Below are 23,862 nucleotides of genomic sequence, written 5' to 3'. Positions count from 1 at the left end.
GATACCCTGTCTCGAAACACCAAAAAAAAAAAAAAAGTCAAAATACTCATAAAATGTTAAAAATCATTGTGATGGTTTGAATAAGAATGGCCTCCATAGACTCATATATTTAAATGCTTGGTCACCAGGGATTTGAACTCTTTTGATAGGATTAGAAGGGTCAAGAGGTGAGCCTTGTTGGAGGTGTCACTGGGAATGGCATTTGAGGTTTCAAAAGCCCACCCCACATGAATCAAGATGTAGCTCTCAGCTACTTCTCCAGCACCAGACCTGTAATGTCTGCTACCATGCTCCCTGCCATGATGATAATGGATTTAAGCCTCTGAAACTATGAGTGCCCAATTAAATGTTTTCTTTTAAAGAATTGCCTTGGCCATAGTATCTCTTCACAGCAATAGAACAGTGATTAAGACAATCTTAAAACTTAAAAAAAATAAAATAAAATTTTCAGTTATCAATATTCCTTCTCAAATATCTCCATAATTAAATCATCCTCCCGACTTAAACATTTCTTTTAAGTTCCTAGCTGTTACTCTCACTATTTCTCAGACCTCTAGATAACTTCTCTAGAATCAGATTTCATCTCTGAATTTACTCTTAATGTGCTCTTCTTAGAATTCCATTTCTATAGCAAGATTATAGGTATTGTGATGGTTAATTAATCTTGATCACCAACTTGAATGGATTAAGTACCTCCACATTCTGGAATGTCTATGAGGGCATCTCCCAATGTGTTTAGAGCATGAGAGCCTGATGATTCATAATATATGACATTATTGGAAGGTGGTAAAATGTGTGATATGGGACCAGTAGGAGGAAGTGGACTGTGGGAGGGCACACCTGGGGTTATATATATCATCTGGACTATTTCTGTCTCCCCTCATATAACTCCTCTGCCACAGCTTCTGATATAATGTGCTGTACAAGCATACAGGTCTAAGCAATTATAGATCTAAATCTCTAAAGTCTCAATCAAAATTTCTTCCTTTGCTTTTTTCTCAGGTATCTGTATAGTGATAGTAAAAGTATCTCAATGTATTTTTTTTATTGTTGGAGAATGATACCTAAAACAAAGAAATCTACTATTTTAATCATTTTTGAGTTTACAGTTCTGTGGCATTAAATACAATTCCCATTGTGCGTCTATTACCATTATCTATCTCTAGAAAGCTTTTAACTAAGCTGAGACTCTATTCATTAACAAAAAACATATCTCTGAATTTTAACCTTTTATAATCCTTGCTATTTTATTTATTAGCCTTTAAAATTAGTATACAAAGTAATGGGCTCCTGCTGCTGCTGCTGCTTCTTCTTTTTTTTTTTTTCTTCTTTTTTCTTTTTTTTGGGGGTTTTTTCGAGACAGGGTTTCTCTGTGTAGTCCCGGCTGTCCTGGAACTCACTCTGTAGACCAGGCTGGCCTCGAACTCAGAAATCCACCTGCCTCTGCCTCCCAAGTGCTGGGATTAAAGGCGTGTGTCACCACTGCCTAGCCCTGCTGCTTCTTTTTACATGGGTACTGGAGACCTGAATATGTTTGCAGAACAATATTTTGGCGTATGTATGTATGTATGTATGTATGTATGTATGTATATTCTAAAATACTGTTCTGCAAACAAGACTTAATTGCCTCCCTACTTACAAAACTGAGGGCTTTTTGATCCCTTTTTTGGGGATTAAACCCAAGGCCTTTGCACTTAAGAAGCAGGTACTCTATCACCAAGCCATACTCCAACCACTAATACTGCTATTTATTATTTTTTAAGAAAAACAATAGTCATCTTTTAATTGTAGTACTTTAAAAAAAACCAAAACAAAAAAGCAAGCAAGCAAACATGTTTATGAAAAGATGACTCAACTCAGTAAAGTGCTTGCTATACAAATATGAGATCCAGGGTTAGGATCTGCAGTACCCATGGAAAAAGCTGTTCCTACTGGTGTGTGTCTATAGTACCAGTGCCAGGGAGGCAGAAACAAATGCATTCCTCGAGTTCGATGGCCGGCCAGGTAGCCTAACTGAATCCATAAGCTGCAGGTTCCAGTGAAAGACCTTGTCTCAAAAGGCAAAGAGCAATCCAGGAGGACATCTGGTGAGAACCTCTGGCCTTCCTGTAAGTGTGTATATACATGAGCATGCACACGCACAGCTCTCTGTGAGTGGAGTGCATGCCAGTGAAAGCTGCACTCAGAAGGAAGAGGCATGGGGAGTGCACAGTTAGGAACTGGCTTGGGCTACACGGAGAGCACTAGAGTAGGTCGGGGCTATCCAGTGAGATCCTGTATTAAGCAACAAACAAATCATTACAAAATAAAATAAAGGCAAGTTGCTGATTATATTATGCTAATAAAGGAGTAATTTAGACATTCTTCTAAAACTAAAATTATATGTTACAATGTTTTAAAAAAACTTAAATGAACAAAAAAAGGTGTGCCAAATCCCAGTTTACAATTACTGCTATTTTCAGAAAAATTTCTTAACTCTCTAGAATATTAACCTCTAATTTATTAAATATATACTTTAAAAACATATTAATCTTTTTGTTTTTAATTATATGGGTATGGATATGGATATGTATCTGTGTGTAGCTATATGCATGTGAGTACAGGAGGCCAGTAGGAATGAGGGCTGAGGACTTATTACCAGAATGAAACAACCCAATGAAAACCTGGAGCTATTTACTTACTTACTTACTTACATGTACATATATGAGTGATCACCCAGAAGAGTGCATCAGATCTCATTACAAATAGTTGTCAACTACCAAGTGGTTACTAGAAACTGAACTCATGGCCTCTAGAAGAGCAGCCAGTACTCTTAACTGCTGAGCTATCTCTCCAGCTCCCCTGGAGTAATTTTTTAATAAAAAACTTTCTGATCTATTTCGTTCTGTTAATGATATTTCTATTCTGAATATTCCATATTCAGATGGCAATGAACTGAAGGTTTAAAGGAAAAAAGATTATTGTATCCAATTGAGTTGTTGAATATAAGTGAGGAAGAAGGTACAAGTGTACTGCTTCAAAACACTGATAAGTCGAACAGCAGTTCTCACCTGGGAAGAGGTCTGTACACCTCATAAACACCTCCCAGTAGATCAGTCCAAGCGCATACATGTCCACTTGCTTCAGAGCTGACTCACAGTCCCTCAGGTTCACAGCTCCTTCTAGCACTTCTGGTGCCATATAGCGAATGGTGCCAACCTGGTTAATTAAAAGTGGTATTTTAAAGAAAGAGAAAGCAACATATCTTGAAGAGCAAACATCAGACCAAAGGTCACATATAAAATGTACTGCTATAAATGATACTATTAGACCCTAAGCAGGTCACTGAGCCATTTGTATACTGTACTTTAGCAATCTCTCCCTTCTTAATAAATAAACAGTATTAACTGCTTTAGCAAAACCTACTCATTGATGAGAAAGAAGAAGTTCTATGCCAACTTTTATAACTCCATGAGGCTGCAGGCTGCTCTCTAGTGAACTGCCAAACTCACTGCCCACCTTTGTAGTATAGTCAATAATGTAAAATAAAAAAACCATCAGACAGGGTGAGAAAATTGCAAAGCATTGCAAATCATTTAGTACTTTTAAAAACTGCAAATATGTGTTTATATGTACATCTATGTATATGAAAGCAGAGAAAAGGGTCAGAAAGGGTGTGTTACATTGTAATCAGAGAGTAGACTGTCCTATTTCAAACATGGTAACCTTATTATTCTTGATTCAGAAGTCAGTTCCTGGCTGAGTCTGGTAGCACTTATCTAAAATCTCAGCCCTAAGAGGAGAATGATAAATTCAAGGCCAAATTGGGCTATATAAAAAGAATCTGTCTCAAAAAAAACAAAACAAAACACAAACAAAAAAAACCAGCGAAACAAAAAGTAACCAATCTCATGAAGTTCACTTTTAAAATAAGTAACAAAAAAACCAATTCCAAGATACTTCTCCATAATGTCTGTTCAAATGAGATGGAATTTTAAAACGAACTGATAACCTTATGTGGGTCTTTATAGCATGTATTTGGTATTTCCTAATTTTCTAACTCACAACAGTCTGTAAGTGACAGGGCATAACAATAAACATTGTGAGTATCATGGTTTCAGGGTATGCCATTGTGATGCTTACAGACTTACCTCACTAATGGCCGCATTATCTTCTTCCCCTGGGCGCACCAGCCTATTTCCAGTTAGCCTCATGGATAAACCAAAGTCACTGATAACACAGGTGCCATCATTCTTTACCAGGACATTTCTGCTGTTTAAATCTCGATGGGAAATTGCAGGTTTATAATGATCTGTTTGGATAATTTCAAATAATTATTAATGTGTAAGTAGAGCTAGTGGAGATTAAATTAACATGCAGGTAATGGGAGCCACATACATGTAAATAAAAGACAGTGCTTCTTTTACCCATTAGTTGTCTTCTGAGAAAATGGGGCTGGGGAAAAGAAAGCTGGTTGTTAAGGCCCACATCTATAATCCTAGATCTTGGGATGCAGAGGCAGGAAGATCATGAGTTTGAGATTGACGTAAATGACACATCAAGACTCAAGCCAAACCAAACCCTACAATTTCAAATTATCATTATTTTCTATTAATTCCTCATATATATACATATATATGAGCTACATCCATGAAATCTCAACAATATGGTAGCCCAAAGAATACCTGAACAATGACAATATCAGATATATATATATACATATATATATGAGGAATTATTAGAAAATAAATACATATATAATAATATAAGAAGTAAGCACTAAGCATTCAACTGAATCTAATAGTAAATATTGTTCTAATTCTAGTACAAGCTTGTTTTTCTCTTCATTTCTTTCTTTTCCTGTTTTGTGTTCATTGTTGTGATTGGTTGGTTAGTAGGTTGGTTGGCTAGTTTTTTCAGACAGGGTTTCACATAAATCAGGCTGGTCTCTACATAGCTGAACTCCTGATTGTCCTGCCTCTACCTCAAAAGTGGTTTAGTTACAGACGGTGTTACCATGCTTGGCTTTTTCTTCATTTCTAAGGCATATAAGGAGGCAATATCAAAAAGAATATATTTGTTATAAGTAAAACACACACAGCCAGCTGATTTAGAAAAAGTATCAACTGAAAAACTATGGCTCAAATTTCTTTCTTTTTTTTATCCTTTCTTTTTTTTTTGTTTTTGTTTTTGTTTTTTTTTGCTGTTGTTTTTTTCGAGACAGTGTTTCTCTGTGTAGCTGTCCTGGAATTCACTTTGTAGACCAGGCTAGCCTCAAACTCTCGAACTCAGAAATCCGACTGCCTCTACCTCTCAAGTGCTGGGATTAAAGGCGTGCGCCACCACCGCCTGGCCTTTCTTTTCTTTTCTTTTTTTTTTTTTTATTAAAGATTTGTTTGTCTATTTTATGAGCACACTGTAGCGGTCTTCATTAACACCAGAAGAGGGCATCAGATCCCATTACAGATGGTTGTGAGCCACCATGTGGATGCTGGGAATTGAACTCAGGACCTCTGGAAGAGCAGTCAATGCTCTTAACCACTGAGCCATCTTTCCAGCCCAGCTCAAATTTCTTAAACCAGCATAATTACATTCTAAATACATTCCCCCCCGCCCCAACCAGGGTTTCTCTGTGTAGCCCTGGCTGTCCTGGGCTAAATACTTATCCTTATACCCACAAATAAGTGTAACTATCATTCATCAAAGATGCTTCTTTTTGCAGCATATGAAAACCATTATAGAAAGCCACAACTGATCAAAACGTGAATAACAACTTAGCATGAGGTGTTTTGCTCCAACTGATATGATATATGCACAACACAACACCTACACTAAGACTCAGAACATCACAAGAAGGGTTGAACAGACCACAAGAGCCAGAGGACCAGGACACCTTGTAAGAGAGTGTCTCCTATACAGGACAGGGAAGCTACATCCATGAAATCTCAACAATACGGTAGCCCAAAGAATACCTGAACAATGACAACATCAGTTTTATATGCCAACACAATTGGAGAAATCTCACATCTCAACCCCTAGATAAAGAGCTAAAGGCAATTAATGACCACTGGAAGAAAACCAATTCTCCTACAGAGTGAGCCCCTAGTTGACTGTCTAAAACAAAGTAGCCCTATATGCACACAAGCAACACTGAATGGGTTCAATGGGAAGCATGCATGCATGGATGCATTTCTTTCTTCATTTCTTTATTCCAAGACAGGACCTCACTATGTAGCTCTATATGTCATGGAACTTACTTTGTAGACCAGGGTGACCCCAAACTTGCAGAAATTCACCTGCTTCCCAAGTTCTAGGATTAAAGGCTTGCAACATTGCACCTGGATAGCAGGTTGTATTTATACATTTGCGAGAGAGAGAAATAATAATAAAAGAGAAAAGTTATAGAAATTGGGTATGGTATATGTGAGTGTATGCATATGTGCATGTTTCCCTGTGCAGGTGTGCGGAGAACAGAGGTCAGGTGTCTTCCACAATCACTTCTTCACTCAATTTATTTGAGACAGGAGCATATGGCACCCACCATTATTTCTAGTACTCTAGAAACAGAGGCAGAGAGAACTCTGAGTTTGAGTCTAGCCTATATAGAGAGTTCCGCAATAGACAGAGCTACATAGTGAGACCCTATTTCAAACAAACAAACAAACAAATAAACAAAGTGAATAGACACTGGAAAGAGGTCAATGTAATTTAAAATAAAATTGATACAGGGTCTCCTTGAACCTGAAGTCCGATTAGCTAGGCTGGCAGTCCTCAGTACTGAGGTAACATGCTCACTGCAGTGCCTGGCTCCTTGTGTAGGCTCTAAGGGGCTGAGCTCGGGCCTTCACACTTGCTCAGGAAGCACTTTACACTAAATATGCCCCAATCCCTGGGAGGACGCTTTTAATATTTTGAAAAGTATACTTGGTAATATTTTTGAAGTAATTAGGTAAAACTATAAATTCAAATATATATGTTATTATACAAAGTTTTTAGAAGCTAGTGCTATCACTAGTTAATGTTTGAGAAAAATAGCTTTAGGTTAAAAAAAAAAATCAGCCAGTACTTGATTTAAAACCTTGCTGAATCATGCAAACCTTGAGAAAGGAATTAGGATGATATTTTAAATTCTGTTTAAAGTCAGCTTCCGAAAGGAATTATAATATTTGAAAGTAAGGAAACACGGTCCAATGGCTAATGTGCTAAAACAACGAAGCAAGACCATCAAGTTGCTGACACAGGCAATAACAGGTCAATCTTGTACTCAGGAAAAGATGTCAAGTAAGTGAATCAATAAATTATTCAGAAGAAATTATTTATATATGAAGCATCAGCTAGAAAAGATGATCCATTCTATTACATAATGGAACAGATGTAAGAAACGGATACATTAAAGTTCTCCTCAAAAATAAATAAATAAAAGTTCTCCTCACTAAAGAGGTCAGGGAGACACAAGAACAGCGACAGGTTACAGTATGACGAGAAAGCACAGAGGCATGGTTTTCACAGCCATGCTAATTTAGGAAGCCTGTGCTAGACTGTGCATTGAAACAAAGTGAGAGAGCAAGAGATCTAACAGATGCTTTAGACAGCCAGTGAAGAGCATGCGAGAGCTGTGGAAGACTGTAGCTCCAACAGGGGCTATAATACAGCTTGAATCCTGGGCCAAGAATGCCATCCACTCTCACTTAATCACGGAACCTAACACTGCCTCAGCAAGTGTATTCTTGGTCTCCAGTGGCGAAGTGTGGATTAATACGGGCACGACAGGAACTTCTGGAAGTGGAAGGGAACAATCTTTTGTCCCCCTGCTACCTAGCAAACAGCACAATGGACAATGAAATGGCCATGAAAATGAATGCCACATGTAAAAGAGATCAGAGAAAAAACACAGGAGCCTTCAGTCACGCTGCCACACTGGTCCTTGACACTCTCTCTAGGCTCTGGTTTTGATTGTTCCTGGGGACTGAAGCCAAGCACCTCACACAATCCTCTCTCTAGCTGTTTCCTCTTCCTCCTCTTCCTCCTCCTCTTCTTCCTCCTCTTCCTCCTCCTCCTCCTCCTCTTCCTCTTAGGGACCAGGTCACACTATACCATCAAGGGTGCCTCAGAATCACTAGACATCCCAGCTGACCTTCAGTGCACAATCCTGCTTCAGCCTTCTGAGAGTGAGGACTATAATAAGTATGTGCCATCTCACTCGGCTCCCAGCGTTTTTAAAAACAAGTCTCGCTATATAGTCCTAGTATACCGGAACCTTGTTATGTAAACTTAGGCTGGCCTCAAACTCAGATCCACTATCTCCTGCTTCTGACTGATGAGATTAAAGGCATGAGCCACCACGCTTGGCTCTCTTGAGATTCTTTTTTTTTGTTTTGTTTTGTTTTGTTTTTTCGAGACAGGGTTTCTCTGTGTAGCCCTGGCTGTCCTGGAACTCACTCTGTAGACCAGGCTAGCCTCGAACTCTCGAACTCAGAAACCGCCTGCCTCTGCCTCCCAAGTGCTGGGGTTAAAGGCGTGCGCCACCACCGCCCGGCTCTCTCTTGAGATTCTTATATGAGAAAAAAAATTTCTTTATAAGTAAAGCCACTGTTATTTCCTCCCCTGACTCTAGCTAGCAGAACATTAATTTATAAAAGGATATTTGATTATTACAGCTTATGAAATAAAGATCCATGTAATATTAAAACTAATACACTGTTACTTATTCATGTAAACAAAACAAATACAAAAAAAAATAGCCTAGCTAAGAGTATTAACCTAAGTAAGGTTCACAAATAAACTTCAAGAGGTCTAAAAAACCTCTAGGATTTTTTGGTCTGGTCTTAAGGTATTAGGGATCTAAGACTTTATATATGCTAAGGAAACATTCTACCATTGAGGTACACTCCCTCAAATAATTTTTTCTAAAAATAACTGTAAGTATATTTTTAGAAAAAAAAAAATCTTCAAATTCTTAATGAGATCCATTTTGCTTTTCTTCCTGTTATAATCAAATACGTTTCTTCATGCTGGATCTTTCAATTAGTTAATATTCAAATTTTAACAGTGTAAATTATAATTTTTTTCTAAAATACGATTAAAATTCATTCATCTTACCTCCTCGTGGTAATTCTGTGTGAAGATAAGCCAGTCCTCTAGTCACAGAATGAGCCAGACGGCAAGAGCTTACCCAATCACTTGTGTGGAGACTCAGATATTTGCACAGAGATCCCTGAAAGGAAAAAAGATGTCAAAAATTGAAACTAATTTGCTGCAACAAGAAGAGGCAAGTTAGGCAAGCTCCTGAACGACTTGCCTAGGCTAGGATTCCATGAAGATACAATGATAGTGATAAGGTGTGAAGAGAGGAGAGAGTGTGCTGGCTAGTTTTACGTAACTGACATAGATTACAGTCATCTGAGAAGAGGAAACTTCAAGTGAAGAAATGCCACATATGATCAGGTTATAGGCAAGCTTGTAGGGCATTTTCTTAATTAGTGATTAGAGGCTGGTGGTCTTGGGCTCTATAAAAAAAAAAAAGCAGGATATACACATATACACACCAAAACAAACAATAGCAAAAAAGTTAACTACATTGGCCCCCACCTTTAATCCCAGGCAGAGGCAAGCACATCTCTGTGAATTTGATGCTAACCTGGTATGCACAGTGAGTTCCAGGACAGCAAAAGTTACATACAAAGGCCCTATCTGGAAACGATAACAACACACTCCCCAATCCCCAAAACAAGTAAGCAGGATGAGCAAGCCAGAAAGCAGCACTCCTCCAGCAGCTCTTTCTTGCTCAACTTGCTTTTGGTCACAGTGTTTCATCACAGCAATATTAATCCTAACTAAGACAGAGGGAAAGAAGGAACGTAACTATCAATTTTTTATGTTTTTAATATTAAAATTATGAATTATTATTTCCTTTTAAACACTGCTTTGAACAATCAGATCAACTTAAAAATATTTTTTTGTTTTTTTTTGTTTTACCAAATTTTACAAACAATACTGTTATGATTTGTAAATAGAACACATATGGTTTTTGTAAGTCTCTACAGTCAGTCCTCTGTACCTGTAGACTTCACATTCTAGAGTTCAGTCAATTATATCAAAAGTATTTAGAAAGGGGGATGCAGTGCTTCCTTAGTAAGTTCAGACCTCGCTTTCTTTTCTCATAAAGTCAAGAAAAACAAACAAAATCCCAAAGATTATCTTTCTTTCTTTCTTTTTTTTTGAGGGGGGGGGTTTCGAGACAGAGTTTCTCTGTGTAGCCCTGGCTGTCCTGGAACTCACTCTGTAGACCAGGCTAGCCTTGAACTCTCGAACTCAGAAATCCGCCTGCCTCTGCCTCCCCAGTGCTGGGATTAAAGGCGTGCGCCACCACTGCCCGGCTAAGATTATTTTTGCATCTGTGTATAACATTATTTTTTGTCACTGTTCCCTAAATAAACAGTGTAACAGTGAATAACTATTAACATGGCATTTTCACTATATAATCAAGAAATGATATGCAAGCATATATGCAAATGCTACATGGAATTCTATATAATGGACTTGAACTGCTGTCAGTGTGAGTGCGTGCGTGCGTGCGTGCGTGTGTGTTTGGTAGGTATCCTAGAAGCAACTGCCTGAGGACACTAAGGGATGACTGTATGTATGTATCCGTTCACCTTAAAGTACTCATCCACAAATTAAGTAAGTTTCTGATGAGTCAAGGAGCTTACACAAGAATGAATGTCAAACAAAGTGCTGCTACATCTGATGAAAAAGCTCTGTCAAAAGAAACAGAGAGAGAAAATGGAAGGAGGAAGGGTAAGTTAAGGAACAGAGGACATGATGGAGGAATGGAAGGAGGGAAGAAAAGAGGTGAGATAAGAGAGATGAATGAAGAGAATTATTAATGTTTTGTTGTTATTTAAATAGGGTCTTAAAAGAATAGCTCAGACTGGTCTTAACTTACAATCCTCCTGACTTAAGCTAGGGTGCTAGGATTACAGGTATGTGCCATGATACCTGGCTGAGTGATGTTTGATTCAAATTCGGGCATAAGATTCTTATTTCATTGCAGAACACTAATAACAAGTTTACCAACAAGCAACACTGTAATACATGGTAAAGATCTGATCAAGGGTACAATAAATGGCAGAATCTTTGTACACGAACTTACATTGGGATAATACTCCATCACAAGCAAATACTCCATGCGTCCGTCTGCAGTGAGCCTCTCGTCTCCAACTATAAAACGAGCGATGTTGTCATGCTCCATCAAAGGCACTCTGTAAATGTTTTTTTCATTTATAAAATTCTGACGGTTTGCAAAAGAAAATACTTTTACAGCAACTGGACGCTCATCCAAGGAACCTTTATATACTGCTCCATATCGGCCCCGTCCAATCAGCTGTAAGTTTGTTTTTAAAAAGGCAAGTTATTAATTTATATTAAAGTTGAACAATTAAATTTACTAAAATGAAAACAATGCAACAACAACAAAACCCCTACAATTCCCCATGATATACAACAGCTCTATTCTGCTTTCAATTTATTCGTTACCAAGAAGCAGCTAGTATCTGTGTCTGGTGTAACTGAGGAAGCTCCTACCTGACTAATCTTCCAATTGATGAGACCTGAACACTCTGGACAAAATGAAAAGGAAAACCAAGGAAGGCCTAGATAGATTGAAAAATAAGCAAAAGTAGTTAGAGTCTAAGGCATCGAGGCATAGAAGAATGAATGTGTATATGGTGAGCTACCCATTTCTATGGGTTTTCCCTTGAAAGCTGACTCAAATCAGCTTTGAGTAGTGGAACTAAAAATGGCACAAAAGGTCTTTTGAACCAGAAGATGTAATCTGTGGCAACTAGAGCTTCTAGAGAGGAAGATGCCTCCAACAGAGAAACCAGAACAGGGAATTCAGTGAACACATGAGACAGATTCTAGGTAAATGTACTAACTGAACTGAGAGTTTGGCTTCTGCCCAAGAGACAAGTTTGTAGTATGTGTCTAACCAAGTCAACTGCTTACAAAAACCCTGGCTGGCCTGGAACTTGCTCCACAGACCAGATTGGCCTGAAGCCTGAAGAAACCCTCTTTCTTCTGCTTCCTGATCGCTGGAATTACAGGTGTGCACCACCAGGCCCAGAAAGCCTTTCTAAGTAGCTCCTGAGATGAGTGAGTACTGAGCAGGAGGGTAGGTAATGAGTAGCACAGCCTTACCTCCAGCAGCTTCAGGTTATCCAGGTCAAGAGAGGGCTCTGCAGCTGCTGCCTCCATCATGTTCATACTGTGAAGACCCTGTTTCCGGTCTCCTGGAAGAATAAGAACACTTACCAATATGGAACCTTCTTAAAATGAAAATGCCAACTTCTTAATGTTACAGTTAAGGGGCTAGAGAGACAGCTCGGTGGTCAAGAGCACTGGCTTATCTTCCAAAGAACCCAGGTTCAATTTCCAGCCTCATGTGGCAGCTCACAACTGTCTCAAACTCTAGTTTTATGGGACCTGATATCCTTACATGGACATACATTCAGGAAAAACAGTAAAGCATGTGAAATAAAAATAAATTACAGTTAAGAAGAGCTGTAGCAGGGGTTAAAACAAATCACTAAAATAGAAATTATTTCCTTAATGAAGATAAATAATGAACAGCATGACACCAGAATTTTGTGAGATAATTCCATAATGACTCAGTTTAAAAGTATAAAATTATAATACTGAATTTTCAAGAAAATGTTAGTAGAATTACTAAAATGTATGAGTAAGTACTGATTTCTTAAACAATCACTGTAATTCTAGCTCTAAGAGAGTCAATGCCATCTTTTGGCCTCCAAGGAGCACACACACAACACACATGTCACACAGAGACACACTAATAAAAATAAATTTTAAAAATTCTTGTAAAAATTGGAAGAAAATGTTTGTTGAAGCTAAAAATAAGAACTATTATAGCAGAGTTGTTTGTATATAGATTTTCCAGAGATTTTAAACAATAAACAACGGGGCTGGCAAGCAGTTCGGCTGGTGAGCTGTATTCCACCAAACATGATGATCTGAGTTTGGTCCCTAGAGCCCACATAGTAGAAGAAAAAATAAAGAACTCCTACAAGTTATTCTCTGATTTCCATACATGTATTACTGTCCTCCCCTTACACAAAAAATAAGCAAAGAAATAAATGTAAAAAAAAAATTAAAGAAAATAAATTCTGATTAAATGGCATGTCTACCACAATGATGAGACCACAAGTAATATTGTTTTTTACCTGTCAACATTCTGTATCCAAAACATAAGGCGACTATCAAAACAGCTAATACAGAAACCGATGCCAAAGCAATGATTATTGTTTCATCTCGATTAAATGAATGAGGTGGACCTAAAATAAAAAAAGAAAGTATTTTATTTAATGCCAACAAACTAGCTTTTAGAAAACGTGTATTAATATATAATCAAATCAGTAATAATCTTGCATAAAAATTAGAGAAAAAAATTAATTGATTTGAGATAGTTATAAATGGCATGATTTGGTCACATAGATTATCTTATATAAACTTAAAATATTTGTCAAGAATGGTCCTAATTATTAAAATATCAGCTAGGGGCTGGAAAGATGGCTCACTGATTAGCAGGTTATACTGCTCTTTCAGAGGACCCAAGTCCTAGTCCCAGCATTCCCATCACGAAGTTCACAAACACCTGTAACTCCAGCTCCTTATGATCTGACATCTTCTCTAGCCTCTGAGGGTATTTGTATTCATACACATATATATGCCACATAGCCATAGTAGCTTGAATGAGAATGGCCCTCATAGGCTCAAGTATTTCAATACTTGGTCCTTGACTGGAAGAACTATTTAGGAAGGGTTAGGAGGTGTAGCCTTGTTGGAGGAGGTGTGTCCCTGTGGGGAAGCTTTGAGGTATCAAAAGATTAGAAGCACTTCCCTAGTCTCTTTTTCTACCTCATGGTTGTAGCTCAAGTTGTGAGTTCTCAGCTGCTGCTCCAGCATCATGCCTGTATGCCCACTGTCAAGCTTCCCACCATGATGGCCATAAATTCTACCCTCTGAAACTATATGCCCCAAATAAATTCTGTATTTAAAAACGTTGCTTCGGTTACTAAGTCTAGTCACAGCAATAGAAAAATAACTAAGACAGTAGCAGAGGCTAACCTTAAACTCATGGCAATCCTCTTGCCTCTGTCTCCTAAATGCTAAGACAACAGGTGTACACCACTGAGCCCAGCTTCATACTTGGCTTTAAACGAAGTATTCAGTAGGCTTCGACAAGTAGCTTGTCTTTTGTGTGCCTCATTTCCTCATCTGTAAAAAGTAGTACTGTGTAGCTCACGTGTCTGTTACGAAGCTTGAGGGGAGTCTAAGTGCTTAGTAAAGCATAAACTTCTATGCAATCAATGATAATTAAGATCATTAGTATTGATATCATTAATATTAATGAAAAGAACATTTCTTTGTGGGCAGCTAAATCTAAATTGAGCCTGAAGCTCAGTCCCTCCACTTATTAATTTGACCTTGAGAAAATGTCTGCATTCATGAACCCATGTTTATTTACTTGTAAAATGGAAACAAATGTATCTAGATTATAAGGCTGGTATGAACATGTAAACATTTATGTGACAGCTCCATCTATGGGTCAGATCTTATCTATAGCTTATCTCTACTTATCTGTGTCTTATCTATACCAATGCCCTTAGAATGGATGTCCACAAACTAGGATATAACTAGGAGTGGTAGAAGAACAGGGATGCAGTATTTCTTTTTTTTTTTTTTTTTTTCGAGACAGGGTTTCTCTGTGTAGCCCTGGCTGTCCTGGAACTCACTCTGTAGACCAGGCTAGCCTCGAACTCTCGAACTCAGAAATCCACCTGCCTCTGCCTCCCAAGTGCTGGGATTAAAGGCGTGCGCCACCACCACCCGGCTTCAATAACTATTTTTAAAGACTAAAAAGGAAGAAGAAAATAAAAGTGGAGTGTCAGAAGGCTAGTCTCCATCCTGATGCTAATGTTCTCTTCCCCAGAGAAAGCAGAAATGCCTGGCCTGCGTCAAACTGGACCCCAAGGGTAAAGTTCTAGGCCGGATGGTCCACTGCCCAATACTGAAGCAAGGGCCTCAGGAGCCTCAGGAGTCACAGTGCACTAAGATAGCACAGTCTGGAGAGGACCCCCGCAGCTACTTCCTCCCTGGACAGTTTGCCTTCTCCAGGGCCCTGAGACCCAAATAAGCCCTGGACAGGATTTCATCTTACTCCCCCCCCGCCCCCGTACAGCTGTGGCAGTACCCAGCAGAAGCATGTCACCTCCCAAAGACTTTCAACTCCAGGCTAATAGAGCTGCTGAGTCTGTTCCTTTCCAAAAAAAAAAAAAAAAAAAAGAAGAGAAAAAGTGTTGTTAAGGATATAGAGAAACTAAAAACTTACATGCCGCTGATGGGAATACAAAATAGTACAGATGTAGTAAACAGTTTAGTAGGTTCTCAAAAGGTTATTAGAATTTTCATAAAATTTGGTAGTTTGTTCCTAGGCACATACACAAAGAACTAGAAATAGGCATTCAAACAAACACTTCTACAGCATCACTGTGTGCAATAACTACAAGGAAAAATGCAAATGTTCATACTTATAAATCAGTAAACACATTGTGACACACCTACAAAGATGATATGCTAAAGGTCCCATATTTTTTGATTTCAGTCATATGAAATATCCAGATCAGGTAAATCCATAGAGACAAAAAGCAGGTTAGAAGTTGCTAGGCATGGGAAAAGAAGGAGAAGGGAGTTATTTTTTTAACTAGATATAGAATTTCCCTTGTGGGGTGATGAAAATGTTTTGGAACTACATAGAAATAATGGTTGCACAATATCCTTAAAGGATTGAATAGTATATTTTTAACCTAGATCACTCTGTTGTAAAATTGTACCTCAATAAAATAACAACTTAAAACTCTCTCCCTACACACACACACACACACACACACACACACACACACACATACACACATATGTGTATATATGTACGTGTGTGTGTGTGTGACACACATATACATAGTGCCTTCAGATTATCTTTTCTTATTCAGACTATCAAACCCTGGGCTGGTAAGGCTCAGTAAGGTGATTGCCATCAAGCCTGATGATCCAAGTTCCCAAGTTCGATCCCCAGGACTCACATGATAGAAAGAACCAATTACCAAAATATATCCTCTGATCTCTACATATGTACCAAGGCACAGTACCCCATCCCACATCTGCATACACACACACATACAAACACACACACATACAAACAAAACTAATACAGTACATCTCTCTGTCTATTGGGATGCATTACAGGAGGGTTAGTGGATGCCTCTGATAGTACTAATCCAAGTTGCTTCTAATTTGTGGGTTCCACATTTGTATATACAAGAAACTATAAACGAAAAATACTTGAGAGAAACCCAGAAAATTTCAAAAACAAAACTTCAGTTTGCCATGCACTGGCCACTACAACAGACCCACATGAAGGAAGTGATGTTTCAGATGCCCAGATGCAGTTCCTGTCATTCCACAGATCTTCAGTCTCTCTCAAGGACTTACATGTGTAATACACAGCTAGAACTATGATGATTTGTTCACACTGCATGTGTATACACTTTGTTTTTGGTCTTTATTTTTTATTTTTTATTTATTTTTTTTGTTTTTTTCGACACAAGGTTTCTCTGTGTAGCCCTGGCTGTCCTGGAACTCACTCTGTAGACCAGGCTGGCTTCAAACTCAGAAATCCGCCTGCCTCTGCCTCCCAAGTGCTGGGATTAAAGGCGTGCGCCACCACCGCCCGGCTGGTCTTTATTTTCTAAGCAATATGGTAATAAGAACTATTTATGTACCATTTAAATTGTATTATCATTATAAGCAATCTAAAGATGATTTTTACAAAAAAAATAGAGATAATTTGGATATTTGGAAAGGTATACATGGATTGTACGTAAATACTATGCCATTTCATGCTTCAGGCCATCTGCTGGATATACTGAAGAATGTATTCCATTTTTTTTTTCTTATACCTTTGATAAAGTTTAACTTATAAATTAGGCAAGAAGTCAACAATAAGTAATATCAAAATAGACAGAGAGTAATAAAATAATCATTTGGGACCATTACTAAATAAATAAAATGAAATGACAACAGCACCTGTGATACCACAACCGTCAACCTGACAACTGAGACAGCTATTAAGCACCTACAAGGCAAGGTTCTACTGCTGTGCCAGACATCACAGCTAAGGCAACACTTATGAAAGAAAGCATTTAAATGAGGCCTTGCTTACAGTTTCAGAAGATTAGCCCATCATCATGGCAGGAAACAAGCAGATAAGGTGCTGGAGTGGTAGCTGAAACCTTTACATTCTGATCCACAGGCAGCCAGAGAAAGAGACTGGGCCTGGTCACATATCCTAATCTTTCCACTCGTGGGGACCAAGAATTCAAATATGAATTCAAATATGGCCTAAGGGAGCCATTCTCACTCAAACCAGCACAGAACACATGCCGTGCAAATACGCTAGAACAATAGCTACTATCTCACATGAAATGGGGTCAAATGGTGTTAGATTGAAGAACATTATTACCCTGAACTGTGCACACTTAAAAACTTATAAATTGCTCATTTCTAGATTTTACAATTTAACATTTTTGAGCTAAGGTTAACTGTAAATAGCTAAGACCTCAGAAAGTGAAACCTTTGGTAAAATAGAACCACTGTATTTTATTTTATAAAAATAAAATTTCAGCTAAACATGAGGATACACACCAGTAATCTAGCAGTTGAGAGATGGAAGCAAGACAATCAGGAGTTCAAGAAAATCCTCATCAATACAGTACATTTGAGGCCAGCCTGGGCTACAGAATGAGACTTTTTCTCAGAGAAATGAAGCAGAAATAAATAAAGATACTATCTAGGTTCTTCTCAAATTAGAAACAAGAGGCATATTATTTTGTTTTAAATACCAGTAAATAAGAAGCAGAAATACTGTTCAATGATTAAGATCACTTGCTGCTCTTACAGAGGACTCGGGTTCAGCACCCACATGGCTCATAGCTGTCTCTAACTCAGTTCTGGAAAAACAAATGCCCTCTTCTGGCTTCTGAGGGCAGCAGGCATGCATGTGGTACACACATACAGGCAAAACATTCCTACACATAAAATAATAAATAACTACCAGTAAATAATGTTCAGATTTTATTTTGTTATAGTCAAAACAAAACAAAAAGGTGGCAGATGAAAGTTAGGACAAAAAGAAGAAACACTGAGGTAGTAGTGATATTTAAGACAGACGATTAGTGACAGAAATAGCAAAGAACAAAAGACCATAGTGAACGCCTGTTTAAAATGCTTTCTTCATGTTAGATTTAGCATTCTAATAGGTAGTGGGTATCAATTTCCTTCTGAATTTTAAATTAGGATTTTTTAGTTCTCCCTGCACTGTTACTTTTAACAGGCTTTATTATTGTCATCATTACCATAATTATCATTTATGTTGTTGTTGTTATTATTATAGTTGTTGTACTATGCAGTTCTAACTGTCCTGGAGCTCACTATGTAGACCAGACTGGCCTCAGACTCACAGACATCCACCTTCCTCCAACTTGGGTGCTAGAATTAAAGATGAGTACTACCACACCTGAAAGATTTAAATTTTTAGAGCAGTTTTAGGGTTACAAAAGATTATCCACGCTGGGCAGTGGTAGCGCACTGTTTAATCCTAGCACTTGGGAGGCAGAGGCAGGTGGATTTCTGAGTTTGAGGCCAGCCTGGTCTACAGAGTGAGTTCCAAGACAGCCCAGGCTGTAAAGAGAAACCCTGTCTCGAAAAACCAAAAAAAAAAAAAAAAAAAAAAAAAAGTTATCCAGAAAGTTCCAAATTTCCATAAACTTACTCTTTACTTCTTCCTGTTAGATCTCCATGAGAAGAAGGCAGTGGTGAATACCTTTAACCCAGGACTTAAGAGATTAAAGCAGTAGGATCAGGGGTTCAAGGCCAGTTTTCCTACATATGAGTTTAAGGCCAACTGGGACTACAACAGACTCTGCCTCAAAATCTTCTTAGAAAGAAAACGATGTTTCATTTTCTCTTGTATTCTCAGTCTTTCTTTCACAATGCTAAGTAAACTCTGTAATATTGGGCTACAACCCCAGGACCCAGCATGATTTCTTTTCATGATTCATATAAATTGTAGGTGTCCCCCAACATTTTATAATGTCTTTTGAAGTATTAAAAACATGTAACCTTTAAGTACAATCTATTTTCTTCTTTTGTAGTCTGTTTCTCTGGCATCATATCTAAAACTGTGCTGTCAAATCAGTCATAAAGATTAACCCCACTTGTATATCATACATGTGGACTGTGATGAGGCTGGAGGTACAGCTAAGTAATAGAGTATGGGAGATGGTGACTATGCACACCCACTAAAATAGAAAATAGTTTATTTTCAAGACACACCAACATCTCTAGGAACGAAAAGTAGCTCAGCATAGCAACTGTATAACATATGAGAGGTACCACTACCTGTGAGGTTGGGGGAATTCCTTTCCTCTTGGTGGTAGTTCTAAACATTACATATTTTTTTCCACAGAGTAAAGGGTATTTAAATATATAACTTAAAATGGAAAAATAGGAGCTTTAATTCATTAACTTAAAATAGAGACGGTGAAAAAAAGTATTAAGGGACTTTTAAACATGTTAAAAACCATACATGTGGTTTTTAAATGTCTCAAATTAGGAACATTCCAAGTTATGTCATATAGTCTAAAAACTTGACATCACTGAAAACCTGCCAGGAAAAATATTGTAATATGTGTAATCGTATGTGTGTAATATAAAAAAAAAAAAAAAGAAAGAAAACCTTTTGACTGGAAAACTCATTTTTATTTCTTTAAAGTAATTATTTTAAAAAAGATTTTTGTTTTATTTTTAGTTATGTGTATGTATGCATGTCTGTGAGTGGGTATGTACATGTCTGTGCAGGTACTCCCAGAGAGGCGGGAGGGGGGGGAAGGAGGGAAGGAGGGGAGGACACAGGCAAACACATGTCCATATAGACTCTTAAATCATCTCTCCAGCCATTAAAATAATTCTTTTTATGTCTTATGTTATATATGCCATACCTGAAATTTCATATTCCTTTGCCCCAATATACCCTCTTTTTCCTTTCTTTTAGTTTCCTCAGTTAAATATTCAGCCAAACAAAAACAATGCTAAGAATGCCTATGTGCAGTGGCTGTGCTTTCACAGGCAAATACTTCCTGAGTACAGAACAGACAGGGACCCGTGGTCTGCCTCATTGGAGCCTGGGATGTTTCTGTTTACATATCCTGGAGCCAGGCGGGGGCTACTACTGGAGGCAGGCTGTCTGCTTCCTTACTACACTCAGCTTTTGTGTGGGACTGTGTCAAAGAAAGAACAACATTGTTACATGTGCAGCAACCAGCAGGGAGAGGTTTAAATAAAACACAGCAGTGGTTATGCCCTCTGCTTAATCTTTAACCACACTGAATAGAGAAGCAAATTAGGCCTTAGATACTTTTCTTCAAGGAATGTATTTTTCATAAAAGTGAAGTAGTACAATTTAAACATCAAAGCAATTAATGTAAAAAGAGCTTAATGAATTTCTAAGACAATAATTAAGACTGCTAAAATATTTCCATACTATATCACATAATTAGTATTTTCAACAAATTTTTATATGGAATCAATAATGTTGACATAACTACTATGCTTGGAATAGTACATATACAGTAACCACAATCAGATTAATGTTTATGTTTAGTATTTTTTAAAAATTGAGTAGGAGCCGGGCGGTGGTGGCACACACCTTTAATCCCAGCACTTGGGAGGCAGAGGCAGGCGTATCTCTGAGTTCAAGAGTCCGAGGCCAGCCTGGTCTACAGAGTGAGTTCCAGGACAGCCCGGGCTACACAAGAGAAACCCTGTCTCGAAAAACAAAAACAACAACAACAAAAAATTGTGTAGGGGAAGACGTTACATTTCTTGTTACTTTTCAACAAAATTTTAACATTGAATATTTAAGGCCAATTTAATTAACTTATCTGGTTAAACATCCTGACCTAGCTCTTAAACAAAACAAAAATAACAATAAGCAAAGACAAGCCATGACACGCTGTCAAAACATTTTATGTTTGATTTACAGAAAAACATCAGAAAAATGAAAACATACACATACACACACAAAGAGGATAAAGTTAAAACAAAAGAGAAAAAGGTCATAAGTAGCAAAATAAAAACAGAAAAACATCCAATATTTGTCCTCTCTCTTTTTTTTTTCGAGACAGGGTTTCTCTGTATAGCCCTGGCTGTCCTGGAACTCACTCTGTAGACCAGGCTGGCCTCAAACTCAGAAATCTGCCTGCCTCTGCCTCCCAAGTGCTGGAATTAAAGGCGTGTGCCACCACTGCCAGGCTAACTTTTAGCTTCCTTATTTGCAGTTTAAAATTTTTTAAAAATGTATTTTGTGTCAGAGTGTATCCCTGACTGTATGATTGTGCACCAACTTCACACAGGAGCCCACAGAGGTCAGAAGAGGGTGTTAGATCTTCTGGATCTTCTGGAACTAGAGTTATAGGTGGTTGTGAGCCACTATATAGGTGCCGGGAACTGAACTGAATTATATTTCTGGTGCTCTCAATTGATGAACCATCTCTCCTTTTACTGCTCCCCTCTTTTCCCCCAAGACAGGGTTTCTCTGTGTAGCTTTGGCTGTCCTGGAACTCACTGTGTAGACCAAAGTGTCCTTGAACTTACAGAAATCCACCTGTGGTCTTTTACTTTTTAAAATTATCTTATTTCTTGCTTTTCAGTTACTCAGTTACAATTCCCCCGCCCCACCTTTTTAAATTTACTTTAAAATCTGAAATGTTGCTGGGGAGATGGCTCAGCAGTTAACAACACCAACTGATCTTCCAAAGGTCATGAGTTCAATTCCCAGCACACGACCAAATCAATGGGCTGGAGAGATGGCACAATGGTTAAGAGCACTAACTGCTCTTCCAGAGGTCCTGATGCCCTCTTCTAGTGTGTTTGAAGACAGCTACAGTGTACTCATATAAATGAAATAAATAAATCTTTAAAATCTGAAATGAAAGCCGGGCGGTGGTGGCACACACCTTTAATCCCAGCACTTGGGAGGCAGAGGCAGGTGGATTTCTGAGTTCGAGGCCAGCCTGGTCTACAGAGTGAGTTCCAGGACAGCCAGGACTACACAGAGAAACTCTGTCTCGGAAAAAAAAAAAAATCTGAAATGAAGATAAAGAAGTCTTGCCTTGCTTGTTCCTTGACTATTTGCATCTATTGTATTGTTAGTCCTTCAACCTAGAACTGACCTTAATACTTACATGTAATTAAAATGGTATGAAAGCAAAATGGGGGAAGAGAAAATGGGGAAAGGGGGTGACATCGGAAATGTAAATAAATAAAATATCCAATAAAAAAAACCAACTAAGTAGCAGGAAGATAAATTTATGTTTCATTTATATGGATGAGGTTCTAGAGTGGTCAGACTCATAAGATCACCAAGTGTGAGTGCAGTCACCAAGGATGGGGAGGAGCCAAGTAACGGGGAGTTGTTAAATACGTACAGTTAAATAATTCTGCAAAGTCAAAGAGACTTTTGGAGACTATGTGACGGTGTGAACACACTTAAAATGCTAAGCTTTGCTTTTTATAATGAGGCCAGAGAGATGGCTCAGAGGTTAGAGCTCACAGTTTTCAGAAAAGAACTTATTTTTAAAATATTGATTGTATAAATATAAATAAAAATAAAATTGAGTAATGCAAATTTCAGTACTTATAAAGCACTGATATTGTTAGCATTTCTTAACATTATAATTATCTAGAATGGTAGATCCTGAAATGTTTTACTCAAAATACTTCTTAAATTTATGTCCCTTAATTTTTGAATATACAATACACTTACACAAAAATTTCGAGCTATTCAGCGAAGAGTCTTCTTAACATTTCTAGTTCTCAACAAGGCACATATGGACACACGCACAACCACATACACATGCATATGTATTTGTATTTTTTCAGAATTTTCTTATGTGTATAGGATACACAAATAGAAATATATGGCCATAGCCTCTTCTGAAGTACTTAATATTCCCTTGAAGCTTATCTTGCATTTAATCTAATATATTTTAAAATCTCTTTAAAACGTCATACAATTTCTTTATACTTTTGTGGCAAAGAAAGTTAACCTGATCTCTACTGATGTACATTTGGTTATTTCTGTTTTGCTGTAACAATGCTGTAATGGGTAACTTAGTTTCTAATCATTTCAATTCACAGCATTTACACTAAAGTGATAGCTAATTTTTGTTGTCAACTATCCTATATCTGGAATTAACTAGAACTCAAGCAGCTGTGCACAGCTGTGAGGGATTTTCTTGATTGTTTTTTTTGAGGTGGGAAGGTCCACCCTAAATCTGGGCCATACTTCTGGTGCCAGTCCACTTAAAAGGACATAGAAGAAGAAAGCTTTTTAAAGCTTTTGGCCTACTTGCCCTCATTGCCACTGACAAGTTCATCTATCCTGTTGCAGAGAAATATTTTGCTGGGATTAGAACTTACTTCTTTGGGATTCCAATATAGACTGAAGACTAGCAGCTCTCTAGGAATTCTCTGGGACTCTAGCACCAGGTAGACTTTGCTGAGACATTCAGCTCTTGTGGACTGAACAACTACTGAATTCTTTGTTCTTCTGCCAGGATACTCATTGAAGGACTACTCAGACCAGAGTCGGCAAACCATTCTAATAAATCCCCAGACTAATACAACAAAGGACCAATTCTCAGAAATAGAACTCTTGAGTTTGAGATTTATTCTCTGGGTTTTCCTTTT

General features: G+C 37.9%; 1 protein-coding gene across 3 annotated transcripts in view; it reads right to left on the bottom strand.

The window, feature by feature from the left end:
• Positions 1 to 23,862, bottom strand: part of Bmpr2 (bone morphogenetic protein receptor type 2) — a 109,542-nt gene that overhangs the window by 19,257 nt on the left and 66,423 nt on the right. For all 3 annotated transcript variants that reach the window (XM_028765640.1, XM_028765639.1, XM_028765641.1), the window contains exons 4-9: positions 13,221 to 13,331; positions 12,178 to 12,269; positions 11,132 to 11,362; positions 9,079 to 9,193; positions 4,131 to 4,291; positions 3,051 to 3,198 (exon numbers count right to left, since the gene is read on the bottom strand). In XM_028765640.1, coding sequence (XP_028621473.1) covers positions 3,051 to 3,198; positions 4,131 to 4,291; positions 9,079 to 9,193; positions 11,132 to 11,362; positions 12,178 to 12,269; positions 13,221 to 13,331 — 858 coding nt within the window. The remainder of the gene's footprint in view (positions 1 to 3,050; positions 3,199 to 4,130; positions 4,292 to 9,078; positions 9,194 to 11,131; positions 11,363 to 12,177; positions 12,270 to 13,220; positions 13,332 to 23,862) is intronic.

Source organism: Grammomys surdaster, unplaced genomic scaffold (genome assembly GCF_004785775.1).
Source record: "Grammomys surdaster isolate TR1022 unplaced genomic scaffold, NIH_TR_1.0 165, whole genome shotgun sequence".
Taxonomy (NCBI): Eukaryota; Metazoa; Chordata; class Mammalia; order Rodentia; family Muridae; genus Grammomys; species Grammomys surdaster.
This window is presented reverse-complemented; position numbering and strand designations above follow the sequence as displayed.